Source organism: Heptranchias perlo, chromosome 1 (genome assembly GCF_035084215.1).
Source record: "Heptranchias perlo isolate sHepPer1 chromosome 1, sHepPer1.hap1, whole genome shotgun sequence".
Lineage (NCBI taxonomy): Eukaryota > Metazoa > Chordata > Chondrichthyes > Hexanchiformes > Hexanchidae > Heptranchias > Heptranchias perlo.
This window is the reverse complement of record NC_090325.1, coordinates 120,834,301-120,856,114: the sequence shown is the minus strand read 5'-3', so window position 1 is coordinate 120,856,114 and position 21,814 is coordinate 120,834,301. Positions and strand designations below refer to the sequence as shown.

The following is a 21,814-nucleotide window of genomic DNA, read 5'->3' as shown; positions in this document are numbered from 1 at the left end:
ATGGTCTGTTTGAGGTTGGGTGGCTGTTTAAAGGCGAGTAGTGGAGGCGTGGGGATGGCCTTAGCGAGGTGTTCGTCGTCATCGATGACATGTTGAAGGCTGCGAAGAACATGGCGTAGTTTCTCCGCTCTGGGAAGTACTGGACGACAGAGAGTACTCTGTTGGTTGTGTCCCGTGTTTGTCTTCTGAGGAGGTCTATGTGATTTTTCGCTGTGGCCCGTCGGAACTGTCGATCGACGAGTCGAGCTTCATATCCCGTTCTTACGAGGGCGTCTTTCAGCGTCTGTTGGTGTCCATCGCGTTCCTCCTCGTCTGAGCAGATCCTGTGTATTCGCAGGGCCTGTCCATAGGGGATGGCCTCTTTGACGTGGTTATGGTGGAAGCTGGAAAAGTGGAGCATCGTGAGATTGTCCGTGGGCTTGCGGTAGAGTGAGGTGCTGAGGTGCCCATCTTTGATGGACTCCTTTGATTGCTTTGATTATATCTCTGCCGAGGTGTGATAACGGGCAGTTGGAAAGATTATCTGTAATCATCAGGCATTGTTCTCTGACTATATATGCTGTACCTTTATGGAATCCTACACTCACCTGACTAAGGAGGAAAGCTCCGAAAGCTTGTGATTTCAAATAAAGCTGTTGGACTATAACCTGGTGTTGTAAGACTCCTTACATTTGTCCACCCCAGTCCATCACCAGCATCTCCACATCGTGGCTTTTTTTATTTGAATTAATTGATGCAGTGTTAGCTGGAAAACTACAGTGAAGCTTAAACAAACACTTGATAGCCTTAAATTAATAAAATATTGCTGCACAATTTCTCCAGAATGTTATTCAATAGCCTTGACAGTGAGTGTCCCAGACTCCTTGATTCTGATAGATCTTTTTCTTTTAAAATCTTTTGTTTCCACTTATGTCTCAGGAACTGAGTTGTGTTAAAAGCACATAAACAACCTTTACAGTGGGTCACATTGAGTTCCACAACTTCTATCTACATTTGCTGGATATCGAGGATTGTTCATGCCTAAATTGCTGACAAGCTGAAGGTTTCAGATGTATTATTCAAAGACACTTACATTTCAGTCACCCGTGATATTCTACCAGCCCATTATCTGAACCCCACGATTGAGTTGAAGCAGCAATTTTCCACAATTGCATCGAATTTACAGCACAGAAATAGGCCATTTGGCCCAACTGGTCTTTGCTGGTGTTTATGCTCCACGCTTGCCTCCTCCCACCGTACTTCATCTAACCCTATCTGCATATCATTCTATACTTTCCTCCCTCATATTTAGCTGGCTTTCCCTTAAAGGCATCTATGCTATTTGCCTCAAATACTCCATGTGATAGCAATTTCCACATTCTAGCCACTCTCTGGCTAAAAAAGTTTCTCCTGAATTCCTTATTGGATTTATTAGTAACTATCTTATATTTATGGCCCCTAGTTTTGGACTCTCCACAATCTTCTCCACGTCTACCTTATCAAATCCCTTTATAATTTTGAATACCTCTATTAAGAGACCCCTTCATCCTTCTCTCTTCTACAGAAAGAACCCCTGCCTATTGAGCCTTTCTTTATTGTTATAACCATTTCAGTTCTGGTATCATCCTTGTAAATGTACTACTTCATCTTATTCTTATAAAGGCATCATAGAAACTCAAACACTACTTGTTTACTCATGGAGTTGGAAACAAAATACAGTTTTTCTGAATTAAGAATGGAGTAAAAATGTCCAAAATGCATTATATTCAATTCCTAATAGAGATAACGCTTTTGTTTCTAACTGTAATTTCAATCCTGGAGTAGCACCGCTATTTTTAAAGGGTTCGTAGATCTTACTGTTTGCATATATTACAACAGTGAGTCAAATTCACAAAGCTGTATTTAAAGTTATTTTGATAGTTATATTAAAAAATAAACCAAACTCAGACTAAAGAATGGCTTTCCGACAACTAGGTTTAGTTCAAACCTGATAGTTTTAATTGAATTAAAATTGTGTTGTTCAACCAGTAACTGAGGCAACTGCTCCAGTCTAATCTCAGCTATTCAGTCAGCTGTGGTTTTTCTATCAGCAGGGGTTTCAGAGAATGTCAGGCTGGAGAAAGGGTACGGTAGCATAGTGGTTATGTTACTGGACTAGTAATCCCGAGTCATGAGTTCAAATCCCGCCACGGCAGCTGGGGAATTTAAATTCAATTAAATAAAATCTGGAATTTTAAAAAAAAACTAGTATCAGTAATGGTGGTCATGAAACTACTGGATTGTCGTTAAAAACCCATCCGGTTCACTAATGTCCTTTTTAGGGAAGGAAACCTGCCGTCCTTACCCGGTCTGGCCTATATGTGATTCCAGACCCACAGCAATGTGGTTGATTCTTAATTGCCCTCTGAAATGGCCTAGCAAGCTGCTCAATTGTAAAATCTCGCTTAAAAAAAAAAGTCATAATAAGAATAAAACCGGACGGACGCCCCAGCACCGGACACGGCAAAGGCAGACCAAGCCCAGTCGACCCTGCAAAGTCCTCCTCACTCACATCTGGGGACTTGTGCCAAAATTGGGAGAGCTGTCTCTCAGACCAGTCAAGCAACAGCCTGACATAACCATACTCACAGAATCATACCTTTCAGCCAACGTCCCAGACTCTTCCATCACCATCCCTGAGGTGGCGGTACAGTGATCTACAATCGGGAGGGAGTGGCCCTGGGAGTCCTTAACATTGACTCTGGACCCCATGAAATCTCATGTCATCAGGTCAAACATGGGCAAGGAAACCTGCTGCTGATTACCACCTACTGTCCTCCCTCAGCTGATGAATCAGTCCTCCTCCATATTGACCACAACTTGGAGGAAGCACTGAGGGTAACAAGGGCACAGAATGTACTATGAGTGGGGGTCTTCAATGTCCATCACCAAGAGTGGCTCGGCAGCACCACAACTGACCGAGCTGGCCGAGTCCTGAAGGACATAGCTGCCAGACTGGGCCTGCGGCAGGTGGTGAGCGAACCAACATGAGGGCAAAACCTACTTGACCTCGTCCTCACCAATCTACCTGTCGCAAATGCATCTGTCACTGACAGTATTGGTAGGAGTGACCACCGCACAGTCCTCGTGGAGATGAAGTCCCGTCTTCGCACTGAGGACATCATCCAACGTGTTGTGTGGCACTATCACTGTGCTAAATGGGATAGATTCAGAACAGATCTAGCAGCTCAAAACTGGGCATCCATGAGGTGCTGTGGGCCATCAGCAGCAGAATTGTATTCCAGCACAATCTGTAACCTCATGGCCCGGCATATTCCTTACTCTACCATTACCAACAAGCCAGGAGATCAACCCTGGTTCAATGAGGAGTGTAGAAGAGCATGCCAGGAGCAGCACCAGACGTACCTTAAAAACAAAATGAGGTGCCAACCTGGTGAAGCTACAACACAGGACTACATGCATGCTAAACAGCGAAAGGAACATGTTACAGACAGAGCTAAGCGATTCCACAACCAATGGATCAGATCAAAGCTCTGCAGTCCTGCCACATCCAGTCGTGAATGGTGGTGGACAATTAAACAACTAACGGGAGGAGGAGGCTCTGCAAACATCCCCATCCTCAATGATGGCGGAGTCCAGCACGTGAGTGCAAAAGACAAGGCTGAAGCGTTTGCAACCATCTTCAGCTAATTCGATTCACTCCAAGTGATATCAAGAAACGGCTGAGTGCACTGGATACAGCAAAGGCAATGGGCCCCGACAACATCTCAGCTGTAGTGCTGAAGACGTGTGCTCCAGAACTAGCTGCGCCTCTAGCCAAGCTGTTCCAGTACAGCTACAACACTGGCATCCACCCGACAATGTGGAAAATTGCCCGGGTATGTCCTGTCCACAAAAAGCAGGACAAATCCAATCCGATCAATTACTGCCCCATCAGTCCACTTTCAATTATCAGCAAAGTGATGGACGGTGTCATCGATAGTGCTATCAAGTGGCACTTACTCACCAATAACCTACTCACCGATGCTCAGTTTGGGTTCTGCCAGGACCACTCTGCTCCAGATCTCATTACAGCCTTGGTCCAAACATGGACTAAAGAGCTGAATTCCAGAGGTGAAGTGAGAGTGACTGCCCTTGACATCAAGGCAGCATTTGACCGAGTGTGGCACCAAGGAGCCCTAGTAAAATTGAACTCAGTGGGAATCGGGGAAAACTCTCCAGTGGCTGGAGTCGTACCTAGCACAAAGGAAGATGGTAGTGGTTGTTGGTCAATCATCTCAGCCCCAGGGCATTGCTGCAGGAGTTCCTCAGGGCAGTGACCTAGGCCCAACCATCTTCAGCTGCATCATCAATGACCTTCCCTTCATCTTAAGGTCAGAAATGGGGATGTTCGCTGATTGCACAGTATTCAGTTCCGCTCGCAACCCCTCAGAAAATGAAGCAATCCGTACCCGCATGTAGCAATACTTGGACAACATCTAGGCTTGGGCTGATAACTGGCAAGTAACATTTGCGACAGACAAGTGCCAGGCAATGACCATCTCTAACGAGAGAGTCTAACCACCTCCCCTTGACATTCAATGGCATTACCATCGCTGAATCCCCACAATCAATGTCCTGGACTGGACCAGCCACATGAATACTGTGGCTACAAGAGCAGGTCAGAGGCTGGGTATTCTACAGTGAGTAGCTCACCTCCTGACTCTCCAAAGCCTTTCCACCATCTACAAGGCACAAGTCGAGTGTGATGGAATACTCTCCACTTGCCTGGATGAGTGTCGCTCCAACAACACTCGAAGCTTGACACCATCCAGGACAAAGCAGCCCGCTTGATTGGCACCCCATCCACCACCCTAAACATTCACTCCCTTCACCACCGATGCACAGTGGCTGCTGTGTGTACCATCCACAGGATGCACTGCAGCAACTCGCCAAGGCTTCTTCGACAGCACCTCCCAAACCCACGACCTCTACCATCTAGAAGGACAAGGGCAGCAGACACATGGGAACAACACCACCTGCACGTTCCCCTCCAAGTCACACACCATCCCGACTTGGAAATATATCACCGTTCCTTCATCGTCGCTGGGTCAAAATCCTTGAACTCCCTACCTAACAGCACTGTGGGAGTGCCTTCACCACACGGACTGCAGCGGTTCAAGACGGCTCACCACCACCTTCTCAAGGGCAATTATGGATGGGCAATAAATGCTGGCTTTTCCAGCAACGCCCACATTCCATGAACGAATAAAAAAAGAAAGCAGCAGGTTGGAAAAGCTGGTAGCACATGACTACTGTATATAATATGAGTCGTCAGCTGCTAATGCTGGTTTGAAATTGAATTGCTTTGAGTAGATGCACAGGGAAAATTGTTTAGTAGAATAGCTGGGATCAATAATTGCATTTATTAAAGGTTGTGGGGCTGCGGTGGTTGGCAAGGGGGGGGAAGAGAGAGAGAGAGAGAAAATTCCTTCTGATCTTAGATCTTAAATGATGGATTATTTTCTGCTTGCATCGCCATTGTCTATATCTTAACGTTTTTTTAAATGTTTCCTGATTCTTTTTTCTTCTAAGCATAAGCGAGTTTCCTTTTTTTTATTGCTAAATTAACATATTCAGGGAACATTTACAAGTTATTCCCTTCATATGTTAGCAATTGTCTGTTGTCTCTTTTTGTTTCATGTCAATTGACCAAGTAGAATATGGCTCCTGTTAATACAATGGGTTAGAATTTACTGTCAAAATAACGGTGAGGCTAATAGTGCTCACCATTATTTATGCACAGATTGCACAGCAACTTCAGGCGAGGGCAGGTGCGTGGTTAAACGTGAAAATCCAGAAGTTACTGTCAGAGATGCGCTGCTCCGCTATTAGCTTCCAGGATCTCGCTGACTGACTCACCATTCAAATACATTGAACAGCATGAAGTTCCTGTACTTGTATGGTAGATACGAACTAAACTCGCCAAAGAAAGTTAGGACATGTCCTCTTCAGTTTAAGTATTCTTTTTAATGGTGTGATAAGTCTTAATTACTGCCAAATAACCTCTCTGGCACTGAAAATTAACTTTTACAAGTGTTTCATTCCTTTGGCTTTTAATTGTTGGCAATTTAAACAAAAATTAAATACATTTTTTTACTTTTCTCTCACAAAACAATCTTTCTTTCCCTCCTTTATTTCACTTTCTGTACCTGATTTGACATTGAATTCACTCTTCTAACTTACACTTCCTGGTTCAGATTCTGCGCTGTTCATTAACGATTTTTCAGTCTGGTTAAGGAAATACACAGTTGTTGGCCCTGTTCTCACAAGTCCCAGATGCCCTGTAGAGGGCACCATGCCATTTGGATCTCTAATTTACTGCAACTTGCAGTGCAAAAAGCTCATGGAAAGTATATGGGCAAGGGCAAGTTGAACGAACGATGAGTGCTGTTCATTCGCCGGCTAGAGTAAATTCTGGCTTAATAAGTTGTGCATGGTTGACAAATTCAGATAATAAAAAAATGGCTCATGGCCTGTAGGATACCCTATGAATCATATATGAACTGCATTGAAGTAAGAGAAGCATTGTTGACCCTCATTCATATTGGGGATTAATCTCTGGGCAGAGTGCTGAAAGTATGGAATAATAAAATAGTGGTCTGGATAAACAAGTGAGACAGTACCTTGTGCAGCTAGAATGTAGTGCATTAGGGAACTGTACAAGGTCCAGCTGTGCAAGACAACTTGGAGCTGATTAGTAACATTTTTCACATATGTAATTGCCCAGAGATTGAATTTATGATCTTCAAAATAATAAGCTGTTGGATATTGGTTCCACTGATGGTTAACCCACCTTATCACTGGCATGCTATTAGGTGGGTCTTAAGCCCATCCTTCTGTTCTGCTTAAAATTGTTTACCTGTCCTAGGATGTTGCTGTGCCAGTTCTGTACACCACTTCACTTTTTTTATTTTCCTGTGGGATCCTTATTTCAGAATCCACATATCTGCACTAGTGTTGTTGAATGAGATTTGCCATACCATGTCCCTGATCAGTGTAAAGTGCTTCTCTTTGACCTAGCAACACATGGTAAGTATTAAATAATTTTGTTGTGGCACAGTTAGCAAGAAGTCTCACAGTCCTCCCTACCCTCCCCTGACCCCACTCTTCCCCCGCCCCCCCCCCCCCCCCCCCACCACCACCCCGGCAATATGACTTTTCCCTCCACTAAAATGCATGAAGTTGAGCACAATGTGCAACGCTACCATATTTGGCACTGAAGTAACGGCATAATTTGGCAGAAATATTTTTAACTGTACCTAGAACTGGAGACCAATGCTGTGTTGACGCAGAATATGTTCAGTCGGCAGTTATCACAGGAAGCAGACAATGGTGCAGACTTGAGCTTCCTGATTTACCAGTTAGTGTGTTCAGAAACATAGTAGGAAGCTGTGTTCACAAACATGATAGGAAGCAATGATTGTTGAAGCAGTATGTGTTTTGCTGGTTCACTTGAGTGCATCTTGCTAACATGGCAATTGGGACAATATAGAAAGGTGATGCTTTTAAAATATTGTCATTGGCATGTTTTAATGTTTTTTTTTGACCTATAATAAAAGTCAGGAGCTTGGGCAATGGAGCTGAAAACAGAGCAGAACCTATCTCTTCTGGCAGAGACTTTAAATGAAACACTTCTGATGAATTAAATAATATTAAAGACTGCATTTGAGAAAGCATTTCCAAACTGGCAGCTGTATGTTTGGCAAATAACTTTCAGCACAATGTTGTATTATTAAAACCATTGTTACAGTTTTTCTTTGGGATTATTATACTTAGAAATGAACACAAATAAGTTGCTAATGGGAGAAACTGAGATTTTTGCTACTATTCTTGAGAGGAGAAGAAATCATGGTGTGTCACTGTTTGAAAATGCATACAACGGAAAAAGAAAAAGACTTGCATTTATATAGCGCCTTTCACAACCTCAGGACGTCCCAAAGTATTTTACAGCCGATCAAGTACTTTTTGAATTCTAGTTGCTGTTGCAATGTAGGGAAACGTGGCATCCAATTTGCGCACAGCGAGGTCCTACAAACAGCAATGTGGTAATGACCAGATAATCTGTTTTTAGGTGTTGGTTGAAGGATAAATATTGGCCAGGACACCGGGGAGAACTCCCCTGCTCTTCGAAATAGTGCCTTTGGGATCTTTTACGTCCACGAGAGGTTTAACATCTCATCTGAAAGATGGCACCTCTGACAGTGCGCCACTTCTTCAGTACTGAACTGACTATATAAAATAAAGCAACAAAGTATATATTCTATATAAAGGCTTCATAGTGATGTTGGAATAATCAATTTGCTTCAAAAGTTGGTTATAAAGTTTATTCAAATTACATAGATTATTCTGAATGGCGCAAACCAGAGGAGTGAAACGCGAGTTGGTTATGTCTTCAGAACCCAGCAACTTAATTATAACATTTATTCTGCTAGATGTTTGTGCATGTGCAATTCTTGTAATTTTTTTTTGTTTTTGTTGTTTGAGGATTTGCAGCTTGTCAGGTGATATTAAATAAATGTGTTTGATCTGAATACACTTGTAAACCAGTGTAACTGCCACACAAGCAGTATACAAGTTTTACTATATTAACAAACTACATCCTTATTAGTAAAAATAGCAGGCAAGTCCAAGGACAAGCCTTTAGAATGTTATCCCCGCGATAGGCATATAACCTTTTTTTACTTTGAAAACAAAAGGCACAGGCATGACACAGGACAGTAATGTCAATTGAGGCAGTTAGTGTAGCTGGGCTAGGGATTGGGTTTTGAAAAGTCAGCTGGAGCTCCTGTTCTGATCATTATCCACTGACTACTATTGGAGGGTGTGTTTGCATATGCATACATAGTGAGGACAGAATCCAGCTTGCCTGATTTGTTCCTTACAAACACGCACTGTCCAAACTTGCACGTGAAGAATAGGCACTTTGGCAAGGTACCGGAGGGCTTCATGTACCTGTGAAATCGTATCTCGGTGTCTGAAGGTGAGGTGAGACAATTGGAATGAGAAAACATCGCAAATTAATTGTTCTCTATTTAACTTTGTATTTAAACGAAAGGCTGCAAATAGATTCTTTATAGAACAGAATCATACAGCACAAGCAGAGGTCATTCGGCCCACTGTGCTTGTGCCGGCTCTTAGAAAGATCTGTCCAATTACAGAGTGACTGTTAACAACTCTGTCAACCTGCATCATCGATGACTCCACAATAACTATTAACACCACCGACAGCCCTGCATCGTGTTACTGCTTTTAGGTTTTGGGGTTAACATTAGGGTCATGGGTTGGTGCTAGGGTTAGAAACTGCAATCAGAAACGCCTAGTCAATAGCAGAAATTGCAAATGCCAATGGCATTGCCAATAGCAGAAACCAGCAATGGCAACTCGTTGTCAATAGCAGAAGCAGCTATTGAGCACTGGATATGTTCATCCAATTCGTCTCACCCCTCTGCTCTTTCCCCATAGGCCTGAAAATGTTTTCCTTTTCAAATATATATCCAATTCCCTTCAGAAAGTTACTATTGAATCTGCTTCCATCACCCTTTCAGGCAGTGCATTCCAGATCATAACAACGCGCTTTTTAAAAAAAAAATTCTCCTCATCTGCCCTCCGGTTCTTTTGCTAATTATCTTAAATATGTGTCTTCTGGCAGTGGAAACAGTTTCTCTTTATTTACTCTGATCAAAACTCCTCATAGTTTTAAACACTTGTATTAAGCCTTCCCTTAACCTTATCTGCTCTTAAGAACAACCCCATCTCCAGTCTCGTGTGTTGCAGATGCTTAGTGTACAAGCTGTGCAGGGAATGTTGTCTGTGCCAACCAGGCATTGGCAGTGGACAACAATGAAGAGCAGACTTCAAAGAATTTTTCTCCTTGTTTGGTCTTGGCAAGGAAATTATTTTCTCAGATTAGGCTGTTTTCCATAATGTCTCAGCTGACATTGACCTTGATGTGGGAGTTCTCTTGCTGTGGGTCAATGGGATATCCAGATGTACTCTGGTTAGGAGGAAACCCAGGAGTTTACATGCTTTGAGTACTGTATAGAAGCATGGTTATTTTGAGGTATCCTAGGAGACGATGTACATTTGCTTGGTGAACTTTTGACATTAGGGCTCCATCTTTGGATGTGACCACCACAGCATCTTCAGGTATCAAAGTCCTTTTTTTTAATACAACTAGCTAACCAATTCGGGGCGAAGAAACAATTAATATAACCCCTCTTTATTCACTGATGTTGGAACTAATTTCTTCTAAGTCAGAAGGTTGTGGGGTCAAGTCCCCTCCAGAGACTTGAGCACAAAATCTAGGTTGACACTCCAGTGTAGTACTGAGGGAGTGCTGCACTGTTGGAGATGTGTCCATGTCTGGATCAAGGCTGTGCTGAGGTGTGGAACCTGAAGTGAGGATCGGGAAGCAAGTTATTGGTGAGTAGGTATCACTGATGCCGTTGACTCCATCACTTCACTGATAATAGAGTGGAGGCTGATGACCGTAATTGGCCAAGTTAGATTTATTCTGTTTCATGTGGACAGGACATAACTGAACAATCTTCTACATTGTCGGGTAGATGCCAATGTATTAGCTGTACTGGAACTGTTTGACTTGGGGCGTGGCTATTTTTGGTGCACGTCTTCAGTTCCATATTCTCGATACTGTTAGGACCTATAGCCTTTACTGTGTCCATTGCATTCATTTGCTTCTTAATGTCAAATGGAGTGAACAGGATGCTAGCATTTATGATGACCTCTGAAGGAAGCAGAGTACAGGATCATCTACTTGGCACGTTTGGCTGAAAACAGTTACAACCACTTCATCCTTGTCTCTTGCACTTGCGTTGGGCTCCAACCTGGTTGAGGGTGCAGATGTTCACAGAACCTCCATCTCCTGTTAGTTGCTTGGTTGCCCACCACCATTCTTGAATGGATGTGGTAAGGTTACAGGACTTTGCTGTAATCTGTTGGTTGTGGGACCACTTAGCTCTGTCTATAGACTGCTGCTTTTGGTGTCAGCATAATCCTGTGTAGTAGCTTCACTAAGTTGGAACCTCATTTATAAGGTACGCATAGTGCTCTTGGCATAACTTTCTACATTCCCCAGTGAACAAAGGATGGTCTTCAAGCTTGATGGTATTGGAGGAGTGAGAGATGTGCTGGGCCATAAGGTTACAGATAGTTATGGTGCAAAGTTCTGATGGCCAACAGTGCTTTGTGGACGTCCAGTTTGTTTATTCATTTGTAGGATGTGGGCGTCGCTGGAGGTGATAGTGAGCCACCTCCTTGAACCACTGCAGTCCATGTGGTGAAGGTTCTCCCACAGTGCTGTAAAGTCGGGAGTTCCAGGATTTTGACCTAGCGACGATGAAGGAACAGCGATATATTTCCAAGTCACGATGGTGTGTGACTTGGAGGGGAACGTGCAGGTGGTGTTCCAGCAGGTTGTGCCTGCTGCCCTTGTCCTTCTAGGCGGTCATGGGTTTGGGAGGTGCTGTCGAAGAAGCCTTGGTGAGTTGCTGCAATGCATCTTGTAGATGGTACACACTGCAGCCACAGTGCGCCATTGGTGGAGGGAGTGAATGTTTAGGGTGGTGGATGGGATGCCAATCAAGCAAGCTGCTTTGTCCTGGATGATGTCGAGCTTCTTGAGTGTGTTGGAGCTATACTCTCCATTTGCCTGGATGAGTGTTCCATCACACTCCTGACTTGTGCCTTGTCGATGGTAAATAGGCTTTGGGGAGTTAGGAGGTGAGTCACTCGCCACAGAATACCCAGCCCCTGACCTGCTCTTGTAGCCACAGTATTTATGTGGCTGGTCAATGGTGACCCCCAGGATGTTGATGGTGGGGAATTCGGCAATGGTAATGCCATTGAATGTCAAGGGAGGTGGTTAGACTTTCTCTTGGAGATGGTCATTGTCTGGCACTTGTGTGGCACGAAGGTTACTTGCCACTTATCAGCCCAAGCCTGGATGTTGTCCAGGTGTTGCTGCATGCGAGTATGGATTGCTTCATTATCTGAGGGGTTGCGAATGGAACTGAACACTGTGCAATCATCAGCGAACATCCTCATTTCTGACCTTATGATGGAGGGAAGGTGATTGATGAAGCAGCTGAAGATGTTTGGGCCTAGGACACTGCCCTGAGAAACTCCTGCCACGATATCCTAGGGCTGAGATGATTGGCCTCCAACAACTGCTACCATCTTCCTTTGTGCTAGGTATGATTCCAGCCATTGGAGAGTTTTGCCCCTGATTCCCATTGACTTCAATTTTACTAGGGCTCCTTGATGTCACACTCTGTCAAATGCTACATTGATGTCAAGGGCAGTCACTCTCACCTCCCCTCTGAAATTCAGCTCTTTTTTGTCCATGTTTGGACCAAGGCCTGAAGCCGAGTGGTCCTGGCAGAACCCAATCTGAGCATCGGTGAGCAGGTTATTGGTGAGTAAGTGCTGCTTGAAAGCACTGTTGACACCGTCTATTGCTTTGCTGATGATTGAGAGTAGACTGATGGGGCAGTAATTGGCCGGATTGGATTTGTCCTGCTTTTTGTGGACAGGACATACGTGGGCAATTTTCTACTTCGGGTAGATGCCAGTGTTGTAGCTGTACTGGAGCAGCTTGGCTAGAGGCGCAGCTAGTTCTAGAGCACAAGTCTTAAGCACTACAGCTGGGATGTTGTCAGGGCCCGTAGCCTTGCTGTATCCAATGCACTCAGCTGTTTCTTGATATCACGTGGTGTGAACCTAATTGGCTGAGGACTGGTTTCTGTGATGGTGGGGATCTTGGGCGGAGGCCGGGATGCTTCAGCCTTGTCTTTTGCACTCACGTGCTGGGCTCTGCCATCATTGAGGATGGGGATTTTGCAGAGCCTCCTCCTCCCGTTAGTTGTTTAATTGTCCACCACCATTCACGAATGGATGTGGCAGGACTGCAGAGCTTTGATCTGATCCATTGGTTGTGAGATCACTTAGCTCTGTCTATAGCATGCTTTTTTTTGATCGTTCTGCGACAGGCAGATTGGTGAGGACGAGGTCAAGTAGGTTTTCCCTCGTATTGGTGTTCTCACCACCTGCCGCAGGCCCAGTCTGGCAGCTATGTCCTTCAGGACTCAGCCAGTTCGATCTGTGGTTGTGCTGCCGAGCCACTCTTGGTGGTGGACATTGAAGTCCCCCATACATTCTATGCCCTTGTTTCCCTCAGTGCTTCCTCCAAGTGGTGCTCAACATGGAGGAGTATTGATTAATCAGCTGAGGGATGGCGGTAGGTGGTAATCAGCAGTAGGTTTCCTTGCCCATGTTTAGTCTGATGCCGTGAGACTTTATGGGGTCCGGAGTCAATGTTGAGGACTCCCAGAGCCACTCGCTTCTGACTGCATATCACTGTACCGGCACCTCTGGTGGATCTGTCCTGCTGGTGGGATAGGATATACCCAGGGCTGGTGATTGAGGAGTCTGGGATGTTGGCTGAAAGGTATGATTCTGTGAGTATGGCTATGTCAGGCTGTTGCTTGACTAGTCTGTGAGCCAGCTCTCCCCAATTTTGGCACAGGTCCCTGGATGTTCATGAGGAGGACTTTGCAGTGTCGACTGGGCTTGGTTTAACTTTGTCATTCTGGTGCCTCGTGGTCCGATGCTGGGTGGTCCATATTCTTATGACTTTTTGTATAACTGAGTGGCTTGCTAGGCCATTTCAGAGGGCAGTTAAGAATCAACCACATTGCTGTGGGTCTGTAGTCAAATATAGGCCAGACCGGGTAAGAACAGCCGGTTTCCTCCCCTAAAGGACATTAGTGAACCAGATGGGTTTTTACAACAACCTGGTAGTTTCATGGTCACCATTACTGATACTAGCTTTTTATTCCAGATTTTATTTAATTAACTGAATTTAAATTCCCCACTGCTGTAGCAGGATTTGAATTCATGTTTCCGGATTATCAATCCAGGCCTCTGGATTACTAGTCCAGTAACATAACCGCTATGCTGTTGTACCCGATTTTGGGCTGCTAGATCTGTCTTTAGGCTATCCCACTTTATGTGGTGATTGTGTAATACCACTCTGCACAATGGAGGATGTCCACACTGGAGAAGAGGCTTTGCGGTGGTCACTCCTATCAGTGCTCTCATGAATGGACATGTCTGCGATGGGTATGTTGCTGAGGATGAGATCAAGGGGATTACTTCTTTGTGTTGGTTCCTTGCCACCTGATTCAGGTCCAGTCTGGTAATGGTACGGCTGAGCCATTCTTGGTGGACATTGACGTTCCCTTGCCCAGACTGCATTCTGTACCTTGTTTCCCTCTGTGCTTCCTCCAAGTAATGTTCAACATGGAGGAGGACTGATACATTGGTGATGATTCACAGCTTATCTTATTCCCTTTACCTGACGAAGGAGGAAGCCTCCGAAAGCTTGTGAATTTAAAATAAAATTGCTGGACTATAACTTGGTGTTGTAAAATTGTTTACAATTGTCAACCCCAGTCCATCACCGGCATCTCCACATCATATCTTATTCCCATGTGCCCTACATGAGAACTGGAGCAAGTAACATTATGTGGTGGTTGTAAACTAAAATACAGACTACTTTTGTTATATATCCCAAAAAGCAACCTTTCTAGCAAACTTCTAAAAGTGTTTGAAAACTGACTGGAAAGATTGAGGTGCTACTGTTTTTCTCTGCTGTAGACCAAGTTTTCACTAATTCCTATAAACCTGGCCAACAGACGAGTGGATTCTACAGTTAAACTTTCCTGTTTCTAAATAAAGCAAAAGTAATAAAACACCATGGATGCCATGAGTGAATCTTATCGAAGTAGAACACCAGAGTCAGAATTTTTAAGTTTGTGTAATTCATGAGATGTTTTGTCTGATGAAGTAATTGCTTTGAGTTGCATTAAAATCTTTTGTTTAAATATGTTACAGGTGGATTCTCCATAGTGTTCTTGGCTCGAACTCACAGTGGAGTACGCTGTGCCTTGAAACGGATGTATGTTAATGATGCACATGACCTGAACATCTGCAAAAGGGAGGTGACTATTATGGTAAGCAAATTTTTGAATTTAGTTGCATTAATAGTGAATAAACACTGTGATTAATGGTTAAGTCTATAAGATTACGTTCAAATCTCAATGTACACTAAATCTCCCTAGCGTTTTTCTGAAGATGATTATAGTTTTGATATCAAGGCTGATAGGCAGATTTTTAAAACAAGACTAGTCAAGTCTTTGAATGAATGCTGTTTTTTTTTATTATTCGTTCATGGGATGTGGGCGTCGCTGGCAAGGCCAGCATTTATTGCCCATTCCTAATTGCCCTTGAGAAGGTGGTGGTGAGCTGCTACCTTGAACCGCTGCAGTCTGTGTGATGAACGTACGCCCACAGTGCTGTTAGGTAGGGAGTTCCAGGATTTTGACCCAGCGACGTTGAAGGAACGGTGATATATTTTCAAGTCGGGATGGTGTGTGACTTGGAGGAGAACGTGCAGGTGGTGGTGTTCCCATGTGCCTGCTGCCCTTGTCCTTCTAGGTGGTAGAGGTCGTAGGTTTAGGAGGTGCTGTTGAAGAAGCCTTGGCGAGTTGCTGCAGTGCATCCTGTGGATGGTACACAATATAGCAACGGGTATGCCGGTGGTGAAGGGAATGAATGGCACCCCATCCATCACCCTAAACAATCAAGCGGGCTTCTTTGTCCTGGATGGTGTCGAGCTTCTTGAGTGTTGTTGGAGCTGCACTCATCCAGGCAAGTGGAGAGCATTCCATCACACTCCTGATTTGTGCCTTGTAGATGGTGGAAAGGCTTTGGGGAGTCAGGAGGTGAGTCACTCACTGCAGAATACTAAGCCTCTGTCCTGCTGTTGTAGCCACAGTATTTATGTGGCTGGTCCAGTTAAGTTTCTGGTCAATGGTGTCCCCCAGGATGTTGATAGTGAGGGATTCGGCAATGGTAATGTTGTTGAATGTCATGGGGAGGTGGTTAGACTCTCTCTTGTTGGAGATGGTCATTGCCTGGCACTTGTCTAGCGCGAATGTTACTTGCCACTTATCAGCCCAAGCCTGGATGTTGTCCAGGTCTTGCTGCATGCGGGCACGGACTGCTTCATTATCTGAGGGGTTGCGAATGGAACTGAACACTGTGCAATTATCAGTGAACATCCCCATTCCTGACCTTATGACAGAGGGAAGTTGATTGATGAAGCAGCTGAAGATGGTTGGGCCTAGGACACTGCCCGTAGGAACTCCTGCAGCAATGTCCTGGGGCTGAAATGATTGGCCTCCAATAACCACTACCATCTTCCTTTGTGCTAGGTATGACTCCAGCCACTGGAGAGTTTTCCCCCTGATTCCCATTGACTTCAATTTTACTGGGGCTCCTTGGTGCCACAATCGGTCAAATGCTGCCTTGATGTCAAGTGCAGTTACTCTTCCCTCACCTCTGGAATTCAGCTCTTTTGTCCATATTTGGACCAAGGCTGTAATGAGATCTGGAGCCGAGTGGTCCTGGCGGAACCCAAACTGAGCATCGGTGAGCAGGTTATTGGTGAGTAAGTGCCGCTCAATAGCACTATCGACCACACTTTCCGTCACTTTGAATGCTGTTTAAGGTCCCAAAATAATAGTGTCCTGCAATAATCTTTGAATAGCCTATGTTATATAATGTTTTTTGTAAAACTGTCATTGATAAAATATTTGTCAAACTATGAATAACCTAGAGGTTTCTTGATGGTACTTTCCTTATCGAAAACAGTTGGTTCCAACAATGGTTTAGTAGGTAAATGTGTAGCATTATCATAGGTACAGCACAGGAGGAAGCCATTCAGCCCATCATGCCGGTACCGGCTCTTTGAAAGAGCTATTTTTTTATGCAGCAAATAGGATTTAGTATGCACTGCCGGAGGGGTGGTGGAGGCAGATTCAATTCTGGTTTTCAAAAGGGAACTGGATAAGTACTTGAAAGGAAAAAACTTGCAGGGCTGCGGGGGAATGGGAGTAGCTGGATTGCTCTTGCATAGAGACGGCACCGACTCGATGGGCCGAATGGCCTCCTTCCGTGCTGTAACCTTTCTATGATTCTATGCAATTAGTCCCATTCCCCTGCTTTTTCCCGATAGCCCTGTAAATTTTTTCCCCTTCAAGTATTTATCCAATTCCCTTTTGAAAGTTACTATTGAATTTGGTTCCACCACCCTTTCAGGCAGTGCATTCCAGATCATTACAACTTGCTGTGTTTTTAAAAAAAAATGTTTCCTCATGTTGCCTCCGGCTCTTTTGCTGATCACCTTAAATCTGTGTCCTCTGGTTACCGACCCTTCTGTCACTGGAACAGTTTCTCCTAATTTACTTGACCAAAACCCTCCATGATTTTGAGCACCTCTATCAAATCTCCCCTTTACCTTCTCTGTTCTAAGGAGAACAACCCCAGCTTCTCCAGTCTCTCCGCATAACTGAAGTCCCTCATCCCTGGTACCATTCTAGTAAATCTCTTCTGCGCCCTCTCTAAGGCCTTGACATCCTTCCTGAAGTGGTGCCCAGTATTGAACACAATACTCTAGCTGAGGCCTAACCAGTGTTTTCTAAAGGTTCAGCATAATGTCCTTGCTTTTGTACTCTATGCCTCTCTTAATAAAGCCCAGGATGCCATATGCTTTTTTAACCACCTTCTCAACTTGTCCAGCCACCTCCAAAGATTTGTGTATGTACACCCCCAGGTGCCTCTGTTCCTGCATCCCCTTTAAAATTGTACCATTTAGTTTATATCGCCTCTCTTCATTCTTCCTACCAAAATATATCACTTCATATTGGGTGACAACATGGGAAGGACAAAAGAAAGTGATGAATTGCTGCGTACCTGAAACCTAGCATTACTCATGATACTATTGTAGATTACTGCATTACTTTCTTGTGGGACAGATCACAGATCGAACTGAGGTCCAGAAATGCAGTACTACTTTTGAATAGGATATTCTATTCATCTTTTTAAAAAGCATTGCTTTCTGTCCTTCCCTTTTCTAGGTCTTTCTTTTCCATGCACCATTTGCAGTCAAGAAGCTTGACAACGTGCTTCAGGTCTCTGCCAAATATTCCTCTGGGCTGTCAGCCAGGCTATGTCCGGGGAGGCATGGGATAATTCTCCTTTCCAATTCATCCTCTCTGACTCCTTATAATAGCACAACAGAGACTCAATGGCCCAGAAATTGCTGGGACAATAATGGCGAATTTATGGTGTCCGCCATTGTTAATGTGTTTTTAAAAAAAAACAGCAATTTGTAGAGAGGAAGAACTACACCATGAGTTGTCAATTGCCACGAATTGCTGGACTATTTGCCACTAGCCTAGCACAAACTGTAGTTCGCCGTCAACTTCACCGCAGATATTTAGGCCTAATATCTCGCGTCGTAAGGACCCTGTTAATGACATGATTATGGTCTTGACATGCTACTCAACCTTGGAGGCCCAGAAATGGAACTGTGGCGTCTACTGCGAGTAATAAATTGTTCCAAAAGTTTTTAAAATTTAAATTTTTTTCTTACTTTTCCTTTTTTGTGTCTCTCAATCAAATTTCTCATTCCCTCTCTTTGATCCTCTTTCTGTATCTAATTTGACTCTAATACACCCTATTTACTTCTCCATTCACTCTGTTTCTTTCTCTATCCTTCAATTTCATTGGTTAAGGCGATAAACCATTGGACCCAACGACGCCCCGGTTGACCTCACCATTATCAATTTTCATAACCAGTAATTTGCAGCGCAAAAATAAGATGCTCTGAAGGGTGAGAAAAAAAATCTGATTCACGGTGCTTGCTATGAGATGTGCCACTCCAGCAATTTCTGGGCCAATGTAATCCTGTACTAAATTTCAAATTCATTTTTTTTTTAGTTTATTTTAGCATTCTACAAGTCCCAGTGCTGGAGAATGGAATACAGTTGAGATTTTTTTCATCATGAAACACCCCCAAATCAAATCTAGCACCGAACATATGCAAAGTGAAGTACCTACGACTGTATTGCAGTTCTTACCAAAGAAGAGCATCTCCTGTTGCACCATTGTGAATTTTTCCATTTGCCACACTAGCTATTTCTAGTGAGATTGCTGGTTTATAAATCTGTAGTCACTGACTGGTGGATTGTGTTTGCCCAAACTCATTTCACTTAAGACCCTTAAAATAGGTTGAAGATACATCAGCCCATTACTTGGAGCTATATTTAAGCAATGATCTCAGTTGTGAGGAGGTAAATGTTAACTCACTACATTGCACTGCCGTCTACCACAATATGTGTTAACTATTATGTAAGTACTTAACATGGGTAAACAAATTCTGCAAAATGTTTTTGTAACCAGCTCTTTATGCTTTCCTTTTAGAAAGAGCTTTCAGGCCATAAAAATATTGTGGGTTATTTGGATTGTGGCATTTCATCGATCAGTGACAATGTTTGGGAAGTGCTTATTCTAATGGAATATTGCCGAGGTAAGAATGCCTTATTTTGAAGTTGCTTGCCTGCCTGTGAAATGTTATGCTTTTTAAAGTCTTATGATGCACACACATACTCTGGGTTTCATTGTATTTCCCTTTTAATTACCTTGGTTGTTCCCTTTGAATTGAACTATCTCATGAAAAACCAAGTGACTGGACCAAAACATAACTTCCACTAACCTTGGAGTCCCTTGGATATTTATTTAATTTGTTATTACTTTTAGTAGTGCAAATAGATGCCAAATTCATATGCTGATTTTTGTTTTTGGAAACCAATGTTCAAACTTGGCTTGTCAGAACTCCAAATTGGCTTGGACCTGCATTAGTCAGAGAAGCATGCAAACTCAGAATCCTGGTCATGAAGTGGGTGTGAAGGTTCAACAACTGAATCCAATGCATCTAAAACACAGCTGGCCCCTATCAAACGACCGTAACCACTCTATCGTCTGGCTTGCACTAGCTGCACAGTGACTACTTTTTTTTCTCGTCTCTGCTTACTTTGCCAACTATGTGGGAGAGGCTGATGAGAGAGAATATATATTCTATCTACGCATTTTAAAAAAGGGGAATTGCTGTGATTGCAGATACAGCCCACCATGTTATTTTTCTTGTTTTATTCAAACTTCTTAAAAATGAAAGATAGGGGGGTGGGTGGCGTGGTAAGAAAGGATGCTTTCTGTGCAAAGTACAGCCCTTAATCACTTTTAAAAAAAAAATCTACTCTTTTTTTATTAGTGAAGCCTTGTGCTCATCAAGGTGACTTATGTCAGTACTAGAAATTAAATACTTTCCAGTTTAGGTCACTCAAGTGTCAGAATCAAGTCATTTCAGAATTGGGAAATAGTTTTAAACAGATTAATGACTCTAATGCATAGTGTCCTAAAATAGCTACATTTTAACCCTTGTGTATCATTTTTTTTGCTAGTCCAAAGACCTTTTTGGAACTTCAGTTATATGTCTCAAAACTGTAAACATACCTTGAGTCTTTCTCCTACTGTCCTGAAATTGAAACTACTTCATGTTATTTATTTGACAGCGGGACAAGTGGTGAACCAAATGAACCAGAGGCTGCAGACAGGTTTTATTGAAACAGAAGTTCTGCAAATTTTCTGCGATACCTGTGAGGCAGTTGCAAGGCTGCATCAGTGCAAAACCCCAATCATCCACAGAGATCTGAAGGTAAGAATCACATTGAAGTAGAAATGCTACATATTGTTGCAATACCAATGAGTTTCACAGAGCACACGAGTGCAAAGTTCTAATCATCCGCTACATTGTGGAAGTGGGAAACCTATTATTTGTGTACAGCCAATTATGTTGATATGTTACAGTATAAAGAAACATGCGGTGGGTTTATTAAACAACAGTTGTCTTATAATTTATTTTTCTTGTGAGCATATCATTCTTGTGTGAGCTTCTCTCATGGATCATAAAGAAGATTACACTTTGACTTATTTCAGAGCTGTGTGAGTCATAACTCTGTAGGGCCTCATTAGCAAAATGTTTTGCATGACGTAGTGCCCAGCTGTAGAGTGCAAGAAGGCCTCGGGTTTAATCCTTGATGTGCTAAGTTAATTGATTGGAACCAGGGTGGTAGTACTGATCCTACAGTTGGCTTCGGTGGTCCCAAACTAAGAGAGGACAAATTCACTCAGGGTTCCTCCTCTTGGTTATTGTCCACTTTTAACAGGGATCACTGGATCTTCAGACAGAATCAGACTTGGCTAGCTTCGTCATCAAATAGCTCACTAACACTCATTGCGGTTCACACATGAAGAGTAGTCACTTGGGCATGCACCATAGGATTGCTGGCACCCTCACAGCATATCCAAACATGATCGCCTGCAGGAGAAGAGTAAAAGCAGAGAATTGGAGGAGGAAAAAAGGTTAAGTTTTTGGTGTGATTATGTATATGTTGCTGTGGACTAGCAACTTTATCAACATAATAGGAGCTGCATTTTTCAGCCGACCAAGAACACAGTTAGCATAGGAAATGATGAACAGTTCGAACTACATTTGTCACTTAATGTAGAAAAATGTGAAGTGATACATTTTGGAACTAAAAATAGGGGAAGGAATTACATAAGATTTTGATTTGAGCAGAGGAACATTGGTGTGCTGATCTGTAAGTTATTAAAAATGGCAACGCAAGTTGATGAGGCCATTTAAAAAAAAAAATCAGATGCTTGCCTTTGAATCCAGAGGTGGAATACAAAAGCAAGGTGGTAATGATGAACTTGTACAAGGCTTAGTTGGGTTATAGTTGGATAATTGTGTGTGATTTTGGATAACAATTAGAGGAAGAAAAGGTGGAGCATACATTCATTAGGATGT

General features: G+C 43.3%; 1 protein-coding gene across 2 annotated transcripts in view; it reads left to right on the top strand.

Moving 5' to 3' along the window:
• bmp2k (BMP2 inducible kinase) overlaps positions 1-21,814 on the top strand; it is a 131,054-nt gene that overhangs the window by 49,503 nt on the left and 59,737 nt on the right. For both annotated transcript variants that reach the window (XM_067990657.1, XM_067990649.1), the window contains exons 2-4: positions 14,935-15,053; positions 19,369-19,474; positions 20,517-20,659. In XM_067990657.1, the coding sequence (XP_067846758.1) occupies positions 14,935-15,053; positions 19,369-19,474; positions 20,517-20,659 (368 nt within the window). The remainder of the gene's footprint in view (positions 1-14,934; positions 15,054-19,368; positions 19,475-20,516; positions 20,660-21,814) is intronic.